The sequence below is a fragment of the Mus musculus genome, chromosome 15 (assembly GCF_000001635.26).
Source record: "Mus musculus strain C57BL/6J chromosome 15, GRCm38.p6 C57BL/6J".
Lineage (NCBI taxonomy): Eukaryota > Metazoa > Chordata > Mammalia > Rodentia > Muridae > Mus > Mus musculus.
In genome coordinates this window covers 86,117,476-86,132,361 of record NC_000081.6, presented here as the reverse complement: position 1 = coordinate 86,132,361, position 14,886 = coordinate 86,117,476, and the positions used below count along the sequence as shown (strand labels likewise).

Sequence of the window (14,886 nt, the reverse complement as noted above, 5' to 3'; positions counted from 1 at the left end):
AAGCCAAAGTGTCAGGGCACGCTTGGGCTGGCATCAGGTTGGTACCTTGATGCTAATGATATGAGAATTCCCAGCAAGTGGGCAGGCAGGGCTGAGCCCCACTCTTTGGGGATTCTTGCTTCGAGGAGGCTCGCCTGAATCTACACTGAAAACACAGTTCAGGGACTATGATGTCACGCCTCCTCCTGATCCCTGGAACAATCCACGACCCCACACTCTTATGTCACCTCTCCTGTGAAGTAAGTTTGGGCCTTTTCTTCAGTCTGTCCTGGAGGCGGGGTCTCCTGTGTGGGCTGAGACCCCCTGCCCTAGTCTTCCCTCTACTCCATGACGGGCTGGGTCAAGGGCTCATCGCGTGCTTACCTGCTAGCGGGCGCTCGTTTTCAGTCAAGTTGAAGATTTCGTGGAAGTTCCCCTTCTTGGTGCTGTGAAAGCGTCCAGCATCTTCGTCCTTACTCAGACCAGCTGGAGCACTGGAGACGTAGCTCCGTGATGAGGCTGTCTGCAGCTGCCAACAGCACACAGTCCTGGTCAGGCTCTAGCAAGAGGCAGCTGGACCCGCTGCTGGTATGGGACACACTGGCCTGCCTGCCTGCCTATACCAGCTGCAAACTGACAGATAGGCTCTACCCACTCTGAAAAAAGTAGGGTGTAGCTCCCACAGGCCCCTTTCAGTGCAGTGCTGCATTGGATAGATTCTGCTTGCTACCTGGGCTAGATGAGATACTTCACCGCCCCCCACCCCCCTCTCCAGGGATGCGCACAGTGCTGGAACCAAGCCTGGGCTCCAGCACACACAAGGCCACGGCTGCCCGGCATGGATTCTGCACTCGGGCAGTTGAAATTGACATTTCACAAGTCAACTGGCCACACAAGTCTAGAAAATCGATCACGGCACGGCAATGTCATAGTATCAGCTCACAGCAGGCCCAAGGGGGCTTCCACACGGACCCAGTACCTTGTCATGCCCTGACAGCTGGCCAGAAAGGAGACAACAAGCATACAGGTGACCGTCGCAAAAGAAAAAGGGAGGGTAGGTGTGATGTGAGCTTGTGAGCGCAAAGAGCTGAACACATGAGGCCTGTGGGACACAGGGGGTAGCCTCCACCAGGATGTATCAGCCATGTCCTCGCTTATGATATGTGGTCTTGAGCCCTAGGAAGTCCCTGTCCCAGCCAGTCCAGGACTAACATGGGCCCTTGATTTGTCCCCAAAGGCCAAGCTGTGTCCTGGGTGACCCTCTACTTGTTGGAAAAGACCCAGCGGTGCTTCTCCAGGCCTGATCTCAGCTTCCCAACAGTTTCTGCTATCCTGAGCCCCAGAATGTGACCATATCAACCCAACTCAGTGTTTCACTCTTTAAAAAAAGCAGCGGGTCTCTGGGGCACCCCCTCCTGAGAGAACACGCATATGGAGACTCTAATGTAACTTCGTACACATCCCCGAGAGCACTGCTGGGCCTGAGCACCTCACGTGGCTAAGACCCTGAGGAGAACACACTGGTCCGCTCCTCCCAGGGCTGGCTGTCCCTGAGGTATACAGTAGAGTGGTCACAGGGGAAAAACTTAGGTGCTTTCCACTGTCTATCTCAAGGCTGCTAAGATCTGGAAAACACCAGGCTCCTCGTGAGCAGATGCAGAACCAGAGGTCGGGGTCCATCAGCTTGCACCCTCCTCAGGGCGGCGGGGGTTGGAGGGGACTCACCCTGCGTGACACGGTGGCACCAGCACGCTCTTTGAGCTGAGGGTCAGTGGGCAGGCTCCTCCAGATGATATAGGGGGTGTCATACTTGGCTCGAAGTCTTGGGCAGCGTTTGAAGATGAAGTCAATTAAGAAAAACTTGATGCCGGCATAGAGGCCTGAGGAGAGAGCAAGGGATACATCCATGCAGACAAAGGGGGGGCACTCTGGCCCATCCCACCCCCACCCCCCATCTTGTGTGCCACTTTCTTTAACCGTTTCCCAGGACGGTGGTGGCATTTTTTTTCCCCTTACCAACAGCAAGCCCCACCAGGCGGTAGGGGAAGAAGCAAGAAGCCAGAAAGGCGGCCCACAGGGCAACATAGAGCTTCTGCGTGGTCTCAGGTTGCACCCACATGAACAAGCTGGAAGGAAGATGGAGGTCAGGTGGGGCGGTGCACACCACCCTCGCTGCAGGGACAGCCACTTACTTCTTGATCTTTTCCAGGATGTCGGCCATCTTGCCGAAGAGATTCTGCAAGAAGAAGAAACTGACGTGACCATGAGGTCGAGGGCCTGCCAGTCACACAGACACACCCAGAAGGCACCAGGGAAATGCACAGCCCAAGGTCACCAGAGCCCGGTGGTCCTACTCCTCCACTCCCGGGTCTGAGGTTGTCTGGTCTAAAGCTAAGCTCCCTGGATGTAATGAAGAGGGCAGGTGATGTTCAACTCTGACTTTCCGGGGATGCTCAGCCCTGAATCCTTGGGGTGCTTCGCCCTGGTGGTGAAGGGCTCTGTCCACATAAGGCCAGAGATTGATCAGGAAGCCACGTATCCCTGCCACCTCATCAGAGTGAAGATGGACTAGAAGAGGTCTGTCAACCCACAGCAGACCTGGAAGGCCTCTGGACAAGGGTTCCTCCCTCCCAGGGTACTGAGCGAGCTCGGAGGTAGTACCTGTGCTTTCTGGGCCACATCCAGCACCAGCTGGAACTTCTCAGACACGGTCAGATCTTCCTTTGCGGGTTCCTTCAGTCAAAGGGGAGAGAGAATTTTCCACTGAAATTTAACAGTTCAGAGAAATTACTGACAACACGGCATGAAGACTCCCAGCCCCGGGGATCTGTGGGTCCCTGCTGTCTGATACAGCCGGGGGACTGGGTGCAAACACATCTGCTGGGCTCAGGGTAGACAGGCTGTGGGGCCCCACAGGGTGAGCATACAGGGTGCTGGACAAAGGCTCTGACTCACCCTCCCAGCTCATTGCAGTGGTGTATCCTGTCAAAACCGGAAGCCCCCCCTCCATTCACTCCTTGACAGACAGGGTAACTGAGGCCAGACCCATTTGAGTTCACATGACACTTGATTCAGTAAGAATCTCCTAAGGGCCCCCCAGTCCTAGGGCTGGGCAAGACACTGGATTGCCTTATTGGAGACTGCCCAACCCCTAGGCACTCCACGGAATATTAAGTATGCCTACACATTGTGGCCTCCCACTGTCCCACAGGCTTGGCTGTCCCTTTAGACTCTAGAGTGGAGGTTCTCAGCCTGGGCATCATGACCCTTTTGGGAGTTGAATGACCCTTTTGCGGGTGTTATTTACAAGCCAGTCAGGGGCTAGACAGAGGAGGTCCAAGATAAAGCCATGACCACTTGTCTGGCATCCTGTTTGCCTCCCTATCTACTAGCTATATGGGGGCTATAATAATTCCCTTCTTGCCCCTACATCAATCCCAGGTAGAAAAGGTCAGCCAGGACAGATGGGCGGGGGCAATCTGCTTCTAGATGTCGAAGATTGATCCAGCTGAGTGTCTGAGTGGGTAGCCTCCTGGAGCTCAGGGCTGGCATGCCTGGCACCTGGCAAGGCAGGATGCTTACGTGGATTCCCCATGATGTAGCCCCAGGTTATAAGTTCTGACTGGTTAAGACAGAGGGACAGACTGCCCCCCCACCCCCAGGACTCACCACAGCTTCAGACACTTCCGGCACAATGCTCCATTGTATCCGCCAGCCCCTGAAAAGCAGGAGCCACCACAACCATGAGAACAACGTCACCTTTGGGGGAACGACACTGAGCTACCAGTGAGTTGCCAGCTAGAGTAGGGGCCATCTGCTCCTTCAGGGATGTACACATAGGAGAGACCCCAGAGGCTGGGCTGCTTGGCTCTGAGATCTCACTGGCCACCCCATGCTGGTTTCTCCTCTGCTGGTGCCTGTGCAGTGGCAGCCTTTGTGGGTACGGAGAAGCCCAACAATGCCTGTTTGATCTTACCATGCCTACTGACTGGTCTGTTAATAAAGTTTTATTGACATCAGCAATGAATGCCTCTTAGCAGATTGATGCTGATTAGGGGCTGTGGACTAATGGGGACTTAAGACCCCTTCAGAGGCATTTCAGCGTTTCCTACAAAAATCATTTTCAAGTCAATTCCCGAGACAGGCACAGAAGTGGATGGCAAAGACTGACTGGTATGTGGACTTGTCGTCTTCTCAGGGGCTGAGAGGAAATCTGGAGTCAAGGACTCTACCTCAAGCCAAGGCAAAAGGTTAATGTTCACTGCTAGGAGCAACCACAGGGAAAGCCCAACCCAGGAGACGCAGCTTCTCCAGATAGGGATGTTCAGTGGGGACACAGAGTGACAGTGGGAGCGGCCTCAGCCTTGGAATGAAGTGCCTCCATGGAGGTGTGCGTGTGCGTGCAGCTAACACTGCATTCTAACCTTGCCTGCTCAACGCTTCCTTCTTATAACCAACAACCATTGGGCATTCGTGGGGGTGCAGCACCCTGTAGTTTTGCCCACCCACCCCAGGGTTGGGGAGAACTTCCTGCCAAACATGCAACACCCCAGGGAGGCGGTTGGGGTTGTACCGAAGCTAAGCCACCCACTGCCTGTCCCCTAAGGTCTCCAGAGCCTCTCAGGGGACCACCCACAAAAATGACTGCATGGCATAGCTTGTGTCGCAACAGTATGGAGAAGCAGGCCACCCAGCAAGGCCATGTGTGTAATGCACCCATGCAAGAGCCCAGGTCACCTACCTGGCGATGAGGTAATTGAGGGACAACCTCAGAATTGCTAGGAACAGGAACATGGGGATGGCCCAGCCGTGCCACACAGCATTCATGTATACCTGAGGGTGAGATGTGAGGAGCGTGGTTAGGGATGTGTTGGAAGGTGAGGGACGTGCAAACAGAGCTCTGGTACACGCTGTGTCATGCCTGCTTCCTCCCAGCAATAAGGGAGACGAGGCCCTGCTCAACTAATGTCCAGGGAGCCAGGACATGTGGGATGGGGCGGTTGGGAAGGCTGCTTCCAGTTTAAGAGAGAGCTCCACTCAGGCAGGCAACAGACAGGGATGCTGCTCTGTGTGAGGTGGGGCCCCAGGAAGAGGTCTTGCTCGTCCCCAGCGTCACTCCCATGCCTGGGTTCTGCTAGCTGATGAGGAGGCTCGCCATTGCACACACCCATATAGCTGACAGAGGGACTGAAGTGGATCACGCCTAGAGTCCAAAGGAGGGGCTGCCCTCTAGGGGTCTCACGGAGAAGACTGGTCCAGGCGTCCCGCTGGCCTGACTCAGCCTGGGAGAACACTCACTCACCGTGAAGGCGATGGCGGAGGTGTAGATGGAGTACCAGTCAGATAAGGCAGACAGGTTCTTCACGAAGTTAGTGACAGGCTTGGCACCGCGCTCTGGGGACAGAGCAGACAGCGCACAGTCAGCACAGTGCTGGCCTGCCTTGTAGCACACAAGCAAGCAGGGTCAGGCGGGCCCCCAAGGCAGAAGCAAAGTCAGCTCACGGGTCGCATTGGGTGCGAGACCCAACCCCCTGAGGCCCCTGCTGCCAGTGTCCCTCCTGACTACTGACTGCGGTCCCCATAGGGAGATGCCACCTGCCCCCAGTGCAGCCCACAAGTAGCAGGAGATGGGGAAGGGAAGAAACAGTGAGGACAGCTGCTGTCTGCACTCTGAGGGGCTGAAGGAATATCAGAGGACAGAGCCGTATTTCATCCTGCATCAGTGGTTCTCGAACTGTGGTGGGAGCCACTTTGGGGGTGGGGTCGAAGAATGACCCTTTCATAGGGGTCACCTAAGACCATCCGAAAGCACAGATACTTATGATCCATAACAGTAGTAAAAGTTACAGTTATGAAGTAGCAACCAAAATAATCTTATGGTTGGGGGTCGCCACAACATGAGGAATTGTATTAAAGGGCTGCAGCAGCAGGAGAACCACTGAGAACCATTGCTGTAAATTCTAAGTTGATCAGAGCAGGTTCAACGCTCGGTTGGGCCTGAAGGTGGTGTGTCCCAGGCACACAACACCACAAGTTTTTGTCTCAGGGAGGATGGGGGAGGAGTTGCCCTTAAATGCTTTTCTAGAGAGTTCTATTCAGCTCACAATCATAGAGGCTACCCTCTCCCCTCTCCTCTCCCCTCTCCCCCCTCCCCTTTCCCCCTGCCTACTCCTCCTTCCCTCTCTTCTCCCCCCTCCCCTCCCTCTCTCCTTCTACCCCTCCCCCTCTCTTCTTTCCCTTTCTCTGTCTCCTTCTCCTCCCCCTCCTCTTCCCCCTCCCCTCCCCTCTTCCCTTCTCTTCTCGCCCTTTCCCTCTCTTCCTCCCCTCTCTTCTCTTCCTTCCCCTCCTCCTCCCTCTCCTCTTCCCCCTCCCTTCCTCTCCTTCTACCCCTCCCTCTCCTCCTTCCTTCTGTCCTCCCCATCTCCTCCTTCCTCTCTCCCCTCCCCCTCTCCTCCTTCTCCCCCCTCCTCCTCCCTCATGCCAAGACCCACAGTACTTACTCAGTCTTCTCATGTTTTCAGTTAACCTGAGAGAGAGAAAGAGAGAGAGAGAGAGAGAGAGAGAGAGAGAAAGAGAGAGTCAGTCTTAGTGTGAAGTCACCAACAGCTCAGCATGCCACTCTGAGAAAACACCACTACTAACTAGTATGAGGGCAGCAAGGAGGACATCCAAGTGCCTGGGACCCTCAGGAGCCTGGAGACAATGCACAGTGACCAGAGCACAGTACTGAGTGCCCTTGGGTACCCTTGCAGCTCAGGAGGCACCTTGATGGTCTGGCTCTCTAGAACCCCTGGGGCCCATGAGAACGTCTGCTTATGGGGAGCCTCTGTCTACGGACCCGGTCCATGAACCGTCAAGTGATCCAACCCCCACGATGGACACCGGGCACACACAACCCTCACGTGACTTTTGTCACAAAGCACAAGTCAGTCAACATGGATGGGACATGATTCTACTTTCCCACGAGCCCCTCCGAGGAGGTGGCCCAGAAACATAGGCACAGGGGGTCTTTAGGAGCTTGTGGCAGCCCCTTCCACAGGATATCAAGACTGACTGGCCCACTGATGCTTAGTGCGGGGCCCTGGTCCTAGCATGAAGACCCTTGGTCTCGGTGAGGCGCCCCTACCTGCGGGCGCTGAGGGGCTCCTCCGTCTCTACTGTGTTCTCCTCTGGTTGGAAGCGGAAGTCCTCGATGTATTCCCCAAACCTCTCATAGAACCACTTCTGTACACGGGAGGCCAAGCCCTGGCTGCGGCGCTCTGTGGGGAGGAGCAGACATCAGAGAGGGGTGCTGCAGGGTCTACACAGCCCCTCCTGAGGTGGGATGGAGAGGTAGGGCAGGCATGGGGCCTCACAGAAAATGTCAGTCTGGGTGGGGATAAGGGAAAGGTTTATAGGAGTGAAGGCTACACTCCGGAGCGAGGTGTGAAGGGCCCAGCCAGAGGAGCCTGTGAAGGAAGGCCTTAGCTCCCTGAAGACACTAGGTTCAAACCAAAAGATGCAGGCCATAGCCACCCAGCCACAGAGACCCTCCAAAGCATGATGTCTCCAGCCTCACACTTGACCGCAGCAATCTCCAGACCTCAAATTCCCAGCAACCTTGGGCTTATGTCCAGGCCGTGTCTGACCATGGGAAGAGGCTGAGGGAGTTCACCATGCCAGGTCCTGGGGTCCAGCCAGTGTGTGTAGGGCACAGTGGGCTACAAGGCCCAGAGACCAAGCTGCTGGCCAAGGTGAGCTCACAGAGATCGGCTGTGTCTCACAACCCAAGAGAAGGCCAGGGCTGAGGCTGCCTGGCAGTGCCCCCAGACTGCACCCTAAAGAAAACAAGATGTGGAGTTGCCTGCAGGGGGCACTGCTCCACCATAATTTAAAAGCCTGGGACTGGCAGGCAGCACTCAAACACCACCAGACACCTGGGGTGCCATAAACACAGATATCATGTATTAATTAAAACTTAAAGAAAACACACCAGGTGTGCTGTGGAGTCAGAGAGAGTGGACAATAGTCAATGTAAACAAAGTTGAGGGACATGGGTCACTAGAGTGGAGGCTACGGGGTAGGGGGAGAAGGTAGGTGGGCTGAGATATGTGTCTTCTGGGGCTACCCAGACAGCCTGCAGGCCTATCTGGCTTTATTACCATCACCAAGGTTTGCAGGTGGATCCAGGTAGGCACAGAAGCTTGTATGGGAGCCAAAGGCCGTCTAAAGGCCAGGCAAAAGACTGGCCAGCCTGTGTCTCCATTGGATTATTTATGGACACTGGACACACGGTTCAGTTACTGGAAAATCACCTTCCTTGTGTTTTTTTCCCCAAGCATTTAAATATATAAAACGCTATTTAAAAGTGTAAGTCCAGGCTGGGCATGATGCGGGACATCAGAAGTCCCAACACTGGTCAGGGAGCCTGATGCAGGAGGATCAGCCTGGGCTACACAGAGAGACCTTGCCTCATGAAATCAAAATGTAAAAAAGAAAACCTGACAGGGTCTATCTATGGGTTGTGGACCCCAGCCGGATCCAGGGAACATGGCCATCTGCCTGTAGGAAGCAGGTCTTCAGTCGGTCCTGAAGTCCTAAGGCCCCTGCTTGACTTCCAGGGTGGGGGATGTTTTCTGCCACACGTAGAGCTAGCTTCTTAGGAAGGAAAAGGCCTAAAGCAGTGCTTCATGCTCCAAGGGGTACAGCTGAGGTCCAGGGATAGACTGAGGCAGGTGTCTGCCTGATAACCAGATTCCTTCATTTATCTAGGATGTGGCAGAGCCAGGGTGTGGTCCCTCTCCTCTACCACATCCTTCCTGTCTTGGAGGGTGATCGAGGGCCACAGTGTGGAGAAGGCACACAGTCCCACACAGCCCACCACACCTGGAGACCACGCAATCAAAGTAAGGTTTGTGGGTGGAGAGATGGCTCAGTGGCTAGAAGTGCCAGCTAATCTTTCAGAGGACACTTGTTCGATTCCCAGCACCCACATGGTAGCTTACAAACATCTGTAACTCCAGTTCCGAGAGATTCTATGCCCCTTCTTCCAGCCTCCATGGGCACCAGATACTTATATGGTACAGACACACATGACGGCAAAACACTCGTACGTATAAAATAAAAATAGATCTTTTTTTAAAAGAGAAAAAAATAGGCCGGGCAGTGGTAGTGCACGCCTTTAATCCCAGCACTTGGGAGGCAGGGGCAGGCACATTTCTGAGTTCAAGGCCAGCCTGGTCTACAAAGTGAGTTTCAGGACAGCCAGGACTACACAGAGAAACCCTGTCTCGAGAAATCAAAAATAAATAAATAAATAAAATTTTTTAAAAAGGCCTGACCTTAATGAGAAGACAAAGGGTCCCCAGCCCCTGTGAAGGAGCAAGGAGCTGGGTGACCCGAGTTCTCAAGCCTCACTGCCACCAAGCACTAAGGGTCTTGGGGTCTTCTGTGCTGCTCCTGGCCTGGTAATCAAGATTCACAAGCTAAGGGCTCTCCATCTAAGCCTGGGAACTGGCCAGGGATCCTCCGGATGGCCCGAGGAGGCCACCTCCCAGGGGATGCAGCTGCCAGACCTGCACTGGGGCTGGCTGCCAGTGGGTGGAGTGAGGCTGGACCTGGGAGAACCTTAGGAATGGCCTCCTCTTCTGGGCCTCTTCCTGATGCTGGCAGCCCAGAGCCAATGACCTAAGCCATAGCTTATGCCAAGCTTCCTGGCATAGGGAGGGAGAGTCTTGTGAATGGTCAGTATGCTGGACGGACACTGTCTGTCAGGGTGCAGCCAGGACCTGCAAGAAGTACACAGAGGACAGAGCTCCCTTCTCCTCTAAAGGGCAACTCTAGAAGCTGAAGTATGTCACAAGATGGATGTGAGCGCTAAGGCAGGGAGCAAGGGGACGTGCCCACATGGGATGACTAGTCATGGGGAACAGGTCAGTGAGTGAACGTAGCAAAGCCAGTGTGTGCCTTTTGGTGCCTCTCAGGAGGCCTGGCCAAACTAGACAACACGTCATGTCTGTGCACGGAAATGAGATCACCTTCGGGGTGACTTAAGCCACAGTGAGGGCACTGACCCAGTTTTGGTGGCAGGAGAGTCCCATATGGGAGAGCCCTGGCTAGGGAGAGAACCACCCCTTCCCAGGGGGGCCTACCTGTGCCTGTGCCATTGCTGGCCTGGCTCTGTCCCTTTGGTGGCTGCTGAGGCTGTGCTGGCTGCTCCTCGGACCTTAAAGGGGACAAAGGCAAAGTTCATGAAGCAAACGCCTGCAGCCCTCGTGGAAGTGCACTTCGGGGGACAGGTGGGATCTGTCGGCTCCCGAAGCCCTGAAGGCCGGAGGGCTGTTGAGGACAGAGCCCAGCAAGCACCAAGGTGCTTTCCCCATGGGTGTATGGTCTATTTTTCAACAGGCAAGTGAAGTCACATAAGCAAGAGGCTCTCGCCATTCCTATTAATTTTAATAGAATTGTTGGTTTCATCCTTAAGCCCAGGGAAAAAAATAGCTTACTAATGAGAATATCACACACCTCTCTATCCACACTAGGCCAAAGCTGGGTGATACTCCAATATGGTTAGGCTGGGTTCACACCAGTCACCTCCCTGGCTCCCTGCCTCCAGCTCAGCTCATGGTCATCACAAGTCTTTACCTGGCCTAACAGACTCTGCCTTCAGTTGGAGTCTTGTCTCTTTGCCTGTCACACCCTGAGGGAGCTATACACCCCAGCAGCAGCCTGGATCACATCCCTTGGGTGGCGACTCCATCCTGTTTCTCTGGCCAGCCATGTATGTATGTATGCCCTCCTCTGGAGTGTTGGAATACCAGCCATCCCAGCCTGCACTGGCTTGGGCCACGGGCACACAGTAGCTGTCCCTGCAGCTTCAGGGTGCAGTGTGAACATGCGTATGAGTATCTGTGGGGTATGTGGGCTACAAACATTGTAGGTTTTGTGTGCTAACTTGACACAAGCTAGAGTCATCAGAGAGGAAAAAGCCTCAGTTGAGGAAATGGATCCATGAGATCCAGCCGAAAGGCATTTTCTCAGTTAGTGATCAGTTGGGTAGGGCCCAGCCCATTGTGGGTGGGGCCATCCCTGGGCTGGTGGTCCTGGGTTGTATAAGAAAGCAAGCTGAGCAAGCCATGGAAGCAAGCCAGTAAGAAACATCCCTCCATGGCCTGTGCATCAGCTCCTGCCTCAAGTTTCCTGCCCTGTTTGAGTTCCTGTCCTGACTTCCTTTGGTGATGAGCAGCTATGTGGAAGTGTAAGCTGAATAAACTCTTTCCTCCCCAACTTGCTTTTTAGTCATGGTGTTTTGTACCAGCACTAGAAACCCTAACTAAGACACAAGTATGTGTTGTGCAGTATATGGAAGTGTGCACTATGTATGTTTGAAGTGTGCCTACACGGCCCTTCTCTCCCCACAGTTCACTAACACGATCAGGAACTAGGAAGTCTTCCTTCTGACCCCTGAAATGTCATTCACTCCAACCCCTCCACTTTCAGGCTTCCAGGAGGCTCCTGAACTCTTCCCCATCCTCAGAATAAAACAATAAGCCCCTTGCTTCTCCTGGGATCTTCACTTTCTACTTCCTTTCCTTCCACATCCTAGTTGGACCCTCTACGTCCTCAGAACTGACTCAGGGCCCGGCAAGCTCACCCACCAAGGAAGAAAGGAGAGAGGGAAGGGCTAGAGCCTTAGAGTGGGGCTGGGGCTACGGGATGCATAGTGGGCAAGAGAAGCAGAGGCTGCAGGGACAGTAGCAGGGATAGGGTCAGCTTATGGCTGAATGCTCCTGCTAGGAGCACAGGGAGAGCCTGACCTTCTTGGGAGTTGGGGAGGCAGCATGGAACCCAATATATAATGGAACGCCATTTAACTCTGAGTCTCTGAGGTCACACTTCAACCTAGGAGAAATCCACCTGAAGACCCTGGTGTGGGGTGCACTACCTTGAGGCCAGCGCTAAAAGGCAAGGCAGGGTCCCTCCTTCCCAAACAGGTCCCATGGTGACCCCTACTCCAGAAGACAGGTGAGTGACCTGGGAAGGGGAAGCAGGGTACCATAGAACACGTGAATTGTCACCAGGAATGTCAGGACAGGGAATAGGCAGCTTCTTGTCCCAAGATCTGAGCATCGCAGAGCTGCTACTGTAGACTAAGGCCCAGGAGGAAGTGGATGAGACCACACAGGAACTTGTCCTCAAGACTGAGCTGTGAGCACTGCCACCAACGTGGGTCATACTCGAGCGGCAAAATCTCAACAAGGAAGAGACTCCCCACGGGCAAGGTCCAGGTGGGGCATTCCAGAGGCAGAAGTGGGTATGCCAAACTACCGAGAGTCATTTGTCCTAGCCCTAGGGTAAAGGTGGTGGATGCTGAGGTGAGAAAGCTGGGGTCCTGGGCCCCCAGCCTCATCTTCCAGGTGGCACTATGGCTGCTGAGCAGAGGGACCCAGAGTTAAACTGTATAAGCCACAGTTCGCCCTTATAGCTTGTGAGTTAGAACTATATAAGCCACAATTTGTCCTTATAGCTTATAGCTTGTGAGTTAGAACTATATAAGCCACAGTTCACCCTTATAGCTTGTATGATGCTCTTTACTGATGTGCCTCCTACCAGAGACAGCAGAAGCAGAAGCCACGTTCCTGAGGGTGGTCAGAGGGATGTATGAGTAAGGGGGCTGCAGGTGCCAGGGACTAAGTGTTTAGAATACACGCTCGAGGAGAAGCTCTCATCTATAAACATCCCCCTGCAGAAGCTGGGGTGGCAACATCACCCACAGAGAAAACTTGTGACAATGAGGGTATATGATCTTGGTGGGTAACTCTACGGAGGTAGTACAGAGTTCATGTGCTGGGTGGGGGTGCTCAGGACCCTGCCTTGAAGCTGCAGAAGCAGCCACGCCTCTGTATAGGCCGTGGGGCCTGAGCAGGGTTGAAGAAGCCACTGGGGAAGGGCGAGGAGGATAGGAAAACACAAGGCAGGGTGGGGGAGTCAGTGTCCTCAGAAGGTCCCAAGAGGCCCAGCCAACTCTCTGGGGTAAATAAATAACAGGGTCGGGATAGGGCCCATGGGTGAAGGAGCATCTTCTAGTCAAGACTGGAAGGTACGAGGTGACCTGCTATCTTGAGGCCCTCTTGGGTCACAGCTCTCTACCTATGTCTGGCTGGTGACAGATCACCCATACTGGGCCCCTCGCATCCCAGAAAGAAAGGCACTTTTCCACACCGTGGCTTGGACAGACTCAGGCAAGACTTGAATCTGGGAGTCCAATCTGGCCAGCAATATGACTCTGTATCCGTTGAGGGACTTAGCAGGACTTCTCAGATGGCCTAGTTCCCATCATTCTTAGCCCATGGCCACTCCATGGATCTGAGCTGAGGGGGCAGGAAAGCCTGCCCATTGAGGACGGGGTAAACGCTGTGCTTTAAATGTAGCTTGTCTTTCATGATGCTCAGTTCTCGGTATGATGGTGGAGGGGTTGGGGGACCTTTAAAGGGTTGAGCCTGGTAGAAGGGTCTCAGGTCCTGGGAGCAGCTTTGGGAAGGGATTAATGCAGTTCTCAGAGACCCTCTGTTAGTTCTCATCAAAGGGTGATTAAATGTGTTTGACCCTGCCTTGCCTCCGGCAGACTGTAACCTCTCTCCTACATATTCCCTCACCATGATGCCATATGCCATGAGTCCCCCAACCAGGGCTGAATTTATGCCAGCTCCAAGTTCTTCAAGCTCCAGAGCTGTGAGCTAAATAAACCTCTTTTCTTTGTAAGTACCAGTGTCAGGGATCTCGTTACAGTAGTAAGAAAAGATGAATGTGGGGGGAGTCACCTGGCCTTTAGCACCTCCTGCATTTTCTGTTCCAGTTCGATCCGGCGCTGCCGCTCCCGATCCAGCTCCTGCCGCAGCATCTCTGAGTTGGTCTCTTCTCGAAGCTTCCGGAGCTCCTCCTCTGTGGAGAGGAGAGCCAGGTGATCAGCACTTAACGCCCACTGTCCCCTCTGACAACACTGGCCAACTTGAGAACAGCCTTAAGATAGGCTCCTGATAAGTAAGGGACCAGAGCATGTGAACTTTCTCAAGTTTGCCGAGCGCTCAGCTGACAGTGCAATCTGGTCCCTGTCTGCTGTCGGTGAGAACATCAGTTGCTCCTCCTAGCCCTCCTCTGGGGTACACGCTAGGGGAGGGGGGCTCTTCACTGGGGCAAACCATAGGTGAAGGCTCTTCCTGAGCTCAATAACTGTGCAAAAGCCCTTCAGCCAAGTCACCACCACACAGGACCCCCTGGGGCACACACCACCATCTGATTCAGTCAACAGGATTGGGAGACAGAAAGGCTAAAAAGACTCCAGGAGGTGCCAGCAGCAGAATAGAGGCGTGCCAGCCCTCAGGCCACCTCAGTACAGAGGAGCTTCAGTGTAGCAAGAAGTCTGGGAACGGGGTGTGGTATGCCTGGAAAGACCCCCATGAAGGCCAGATCAGAGTTGAGCTCTGGATGAAACTACGGAGCCAGCCTACAGATGGCTGGGGGAGGGGTGTCGGGCAGAAAACCTGGCAGCTCGGAGGGCAGAGGAAGCCAAGAGCTGACCGAGGAGGGCAGCCTAAAACTGCAGACTTCGAAGCCTAAGGTCAAAGTCGTTGAAGACTGCCCTTTGTTCTGAGAGAACTCACGCATGTCACAGCCCTACAACAAGAGGTTTGAACCTTCTACCTTTTACATACTGATATGAGAAGAGGGGTCCTAGTTAGCACCCCTTTATCTTGCTACTTCCATTATGCTCAGCATCACGTAGCATAACACAGCCAGGGTTGGGGTGGCGAAGGGCTACTGCCCTCAACACACTGCCTTTTTTTTTTTTTTTTTTTTGGTTTCAAAGTTATAATGCATGGTTTAAAAGAGGAAAGAAGAAAGGAGCCGATTACAGGTATGGGGGATTGG

General features: G+C 53.9%; 1 protein-coding gene across 8 annotated transcripts in view; it reads right to left on the bottom strand.

The window, feature by feature from the left end:
• Gramd4 (GRAM domain containing 4) overlaps positions 1 to 14,886 on the bottom strand; it is a 79,942-nt gene that overhangs the window by 5,275 nt on the left and 59,781 nt on the right. For 7 of the 8 annotated variants that reach the window (NM_172611.5, XM_006520821.2, NM_001205353.1 and 4 more), the window contains exons 4-15: positions 13,779 to 13,899; positions 10,110 to 10,183; positions 7,106 to 7,238; positions 6,480 to 6,505; positions 5,282 to 5,373; positions 4,721 to 4,812; positions 3,649 to 3,697; positions 2,641 to 2,712; positions 2,172 to 2,215; positions 1,996 to 2,105; positions 1,705 to 1,859; positions 364 to 508 (exon numbers count right to left, since the gene is read on the bottom strand). In NM_172611.5, the coding sequence (NP_766199.2) occupies positions 364 to 508; positions 1,705 to 1,859; positions 1,996 to 2,105; positions 2,172 to 2,215; positions 2,641 to 2,712; positions 3,649 to 3,697; positions 4,721 to 4,812; positions 5,282 to 5,373; positions 6,480 to 6,505; positions 7,106 to 7,238; positions 10,110 to 10,183; positions 13,779 to 13,899 (1,113 nt within the window). Of the gene's footprint in view, positions 1 to 363; positions 509 to 1,704; positions 1,860 to 1,995; positions 2,106 to 2,171; positions 2,216 to 2,640; positions 2,743 to 3,648; positions 3,698 to 4,720; positions 4,813 to 5,281; positions 5,374 to 6,479; positions 6,506 to 7,105; positions 7,239 to 10,109; positions 10,184 to 13,778; positions 13,900 to 14,886 lie in introns of all 8 variants that reach the window. The other variant, XR_003951368.1, reaches the window with a different exon arrangement.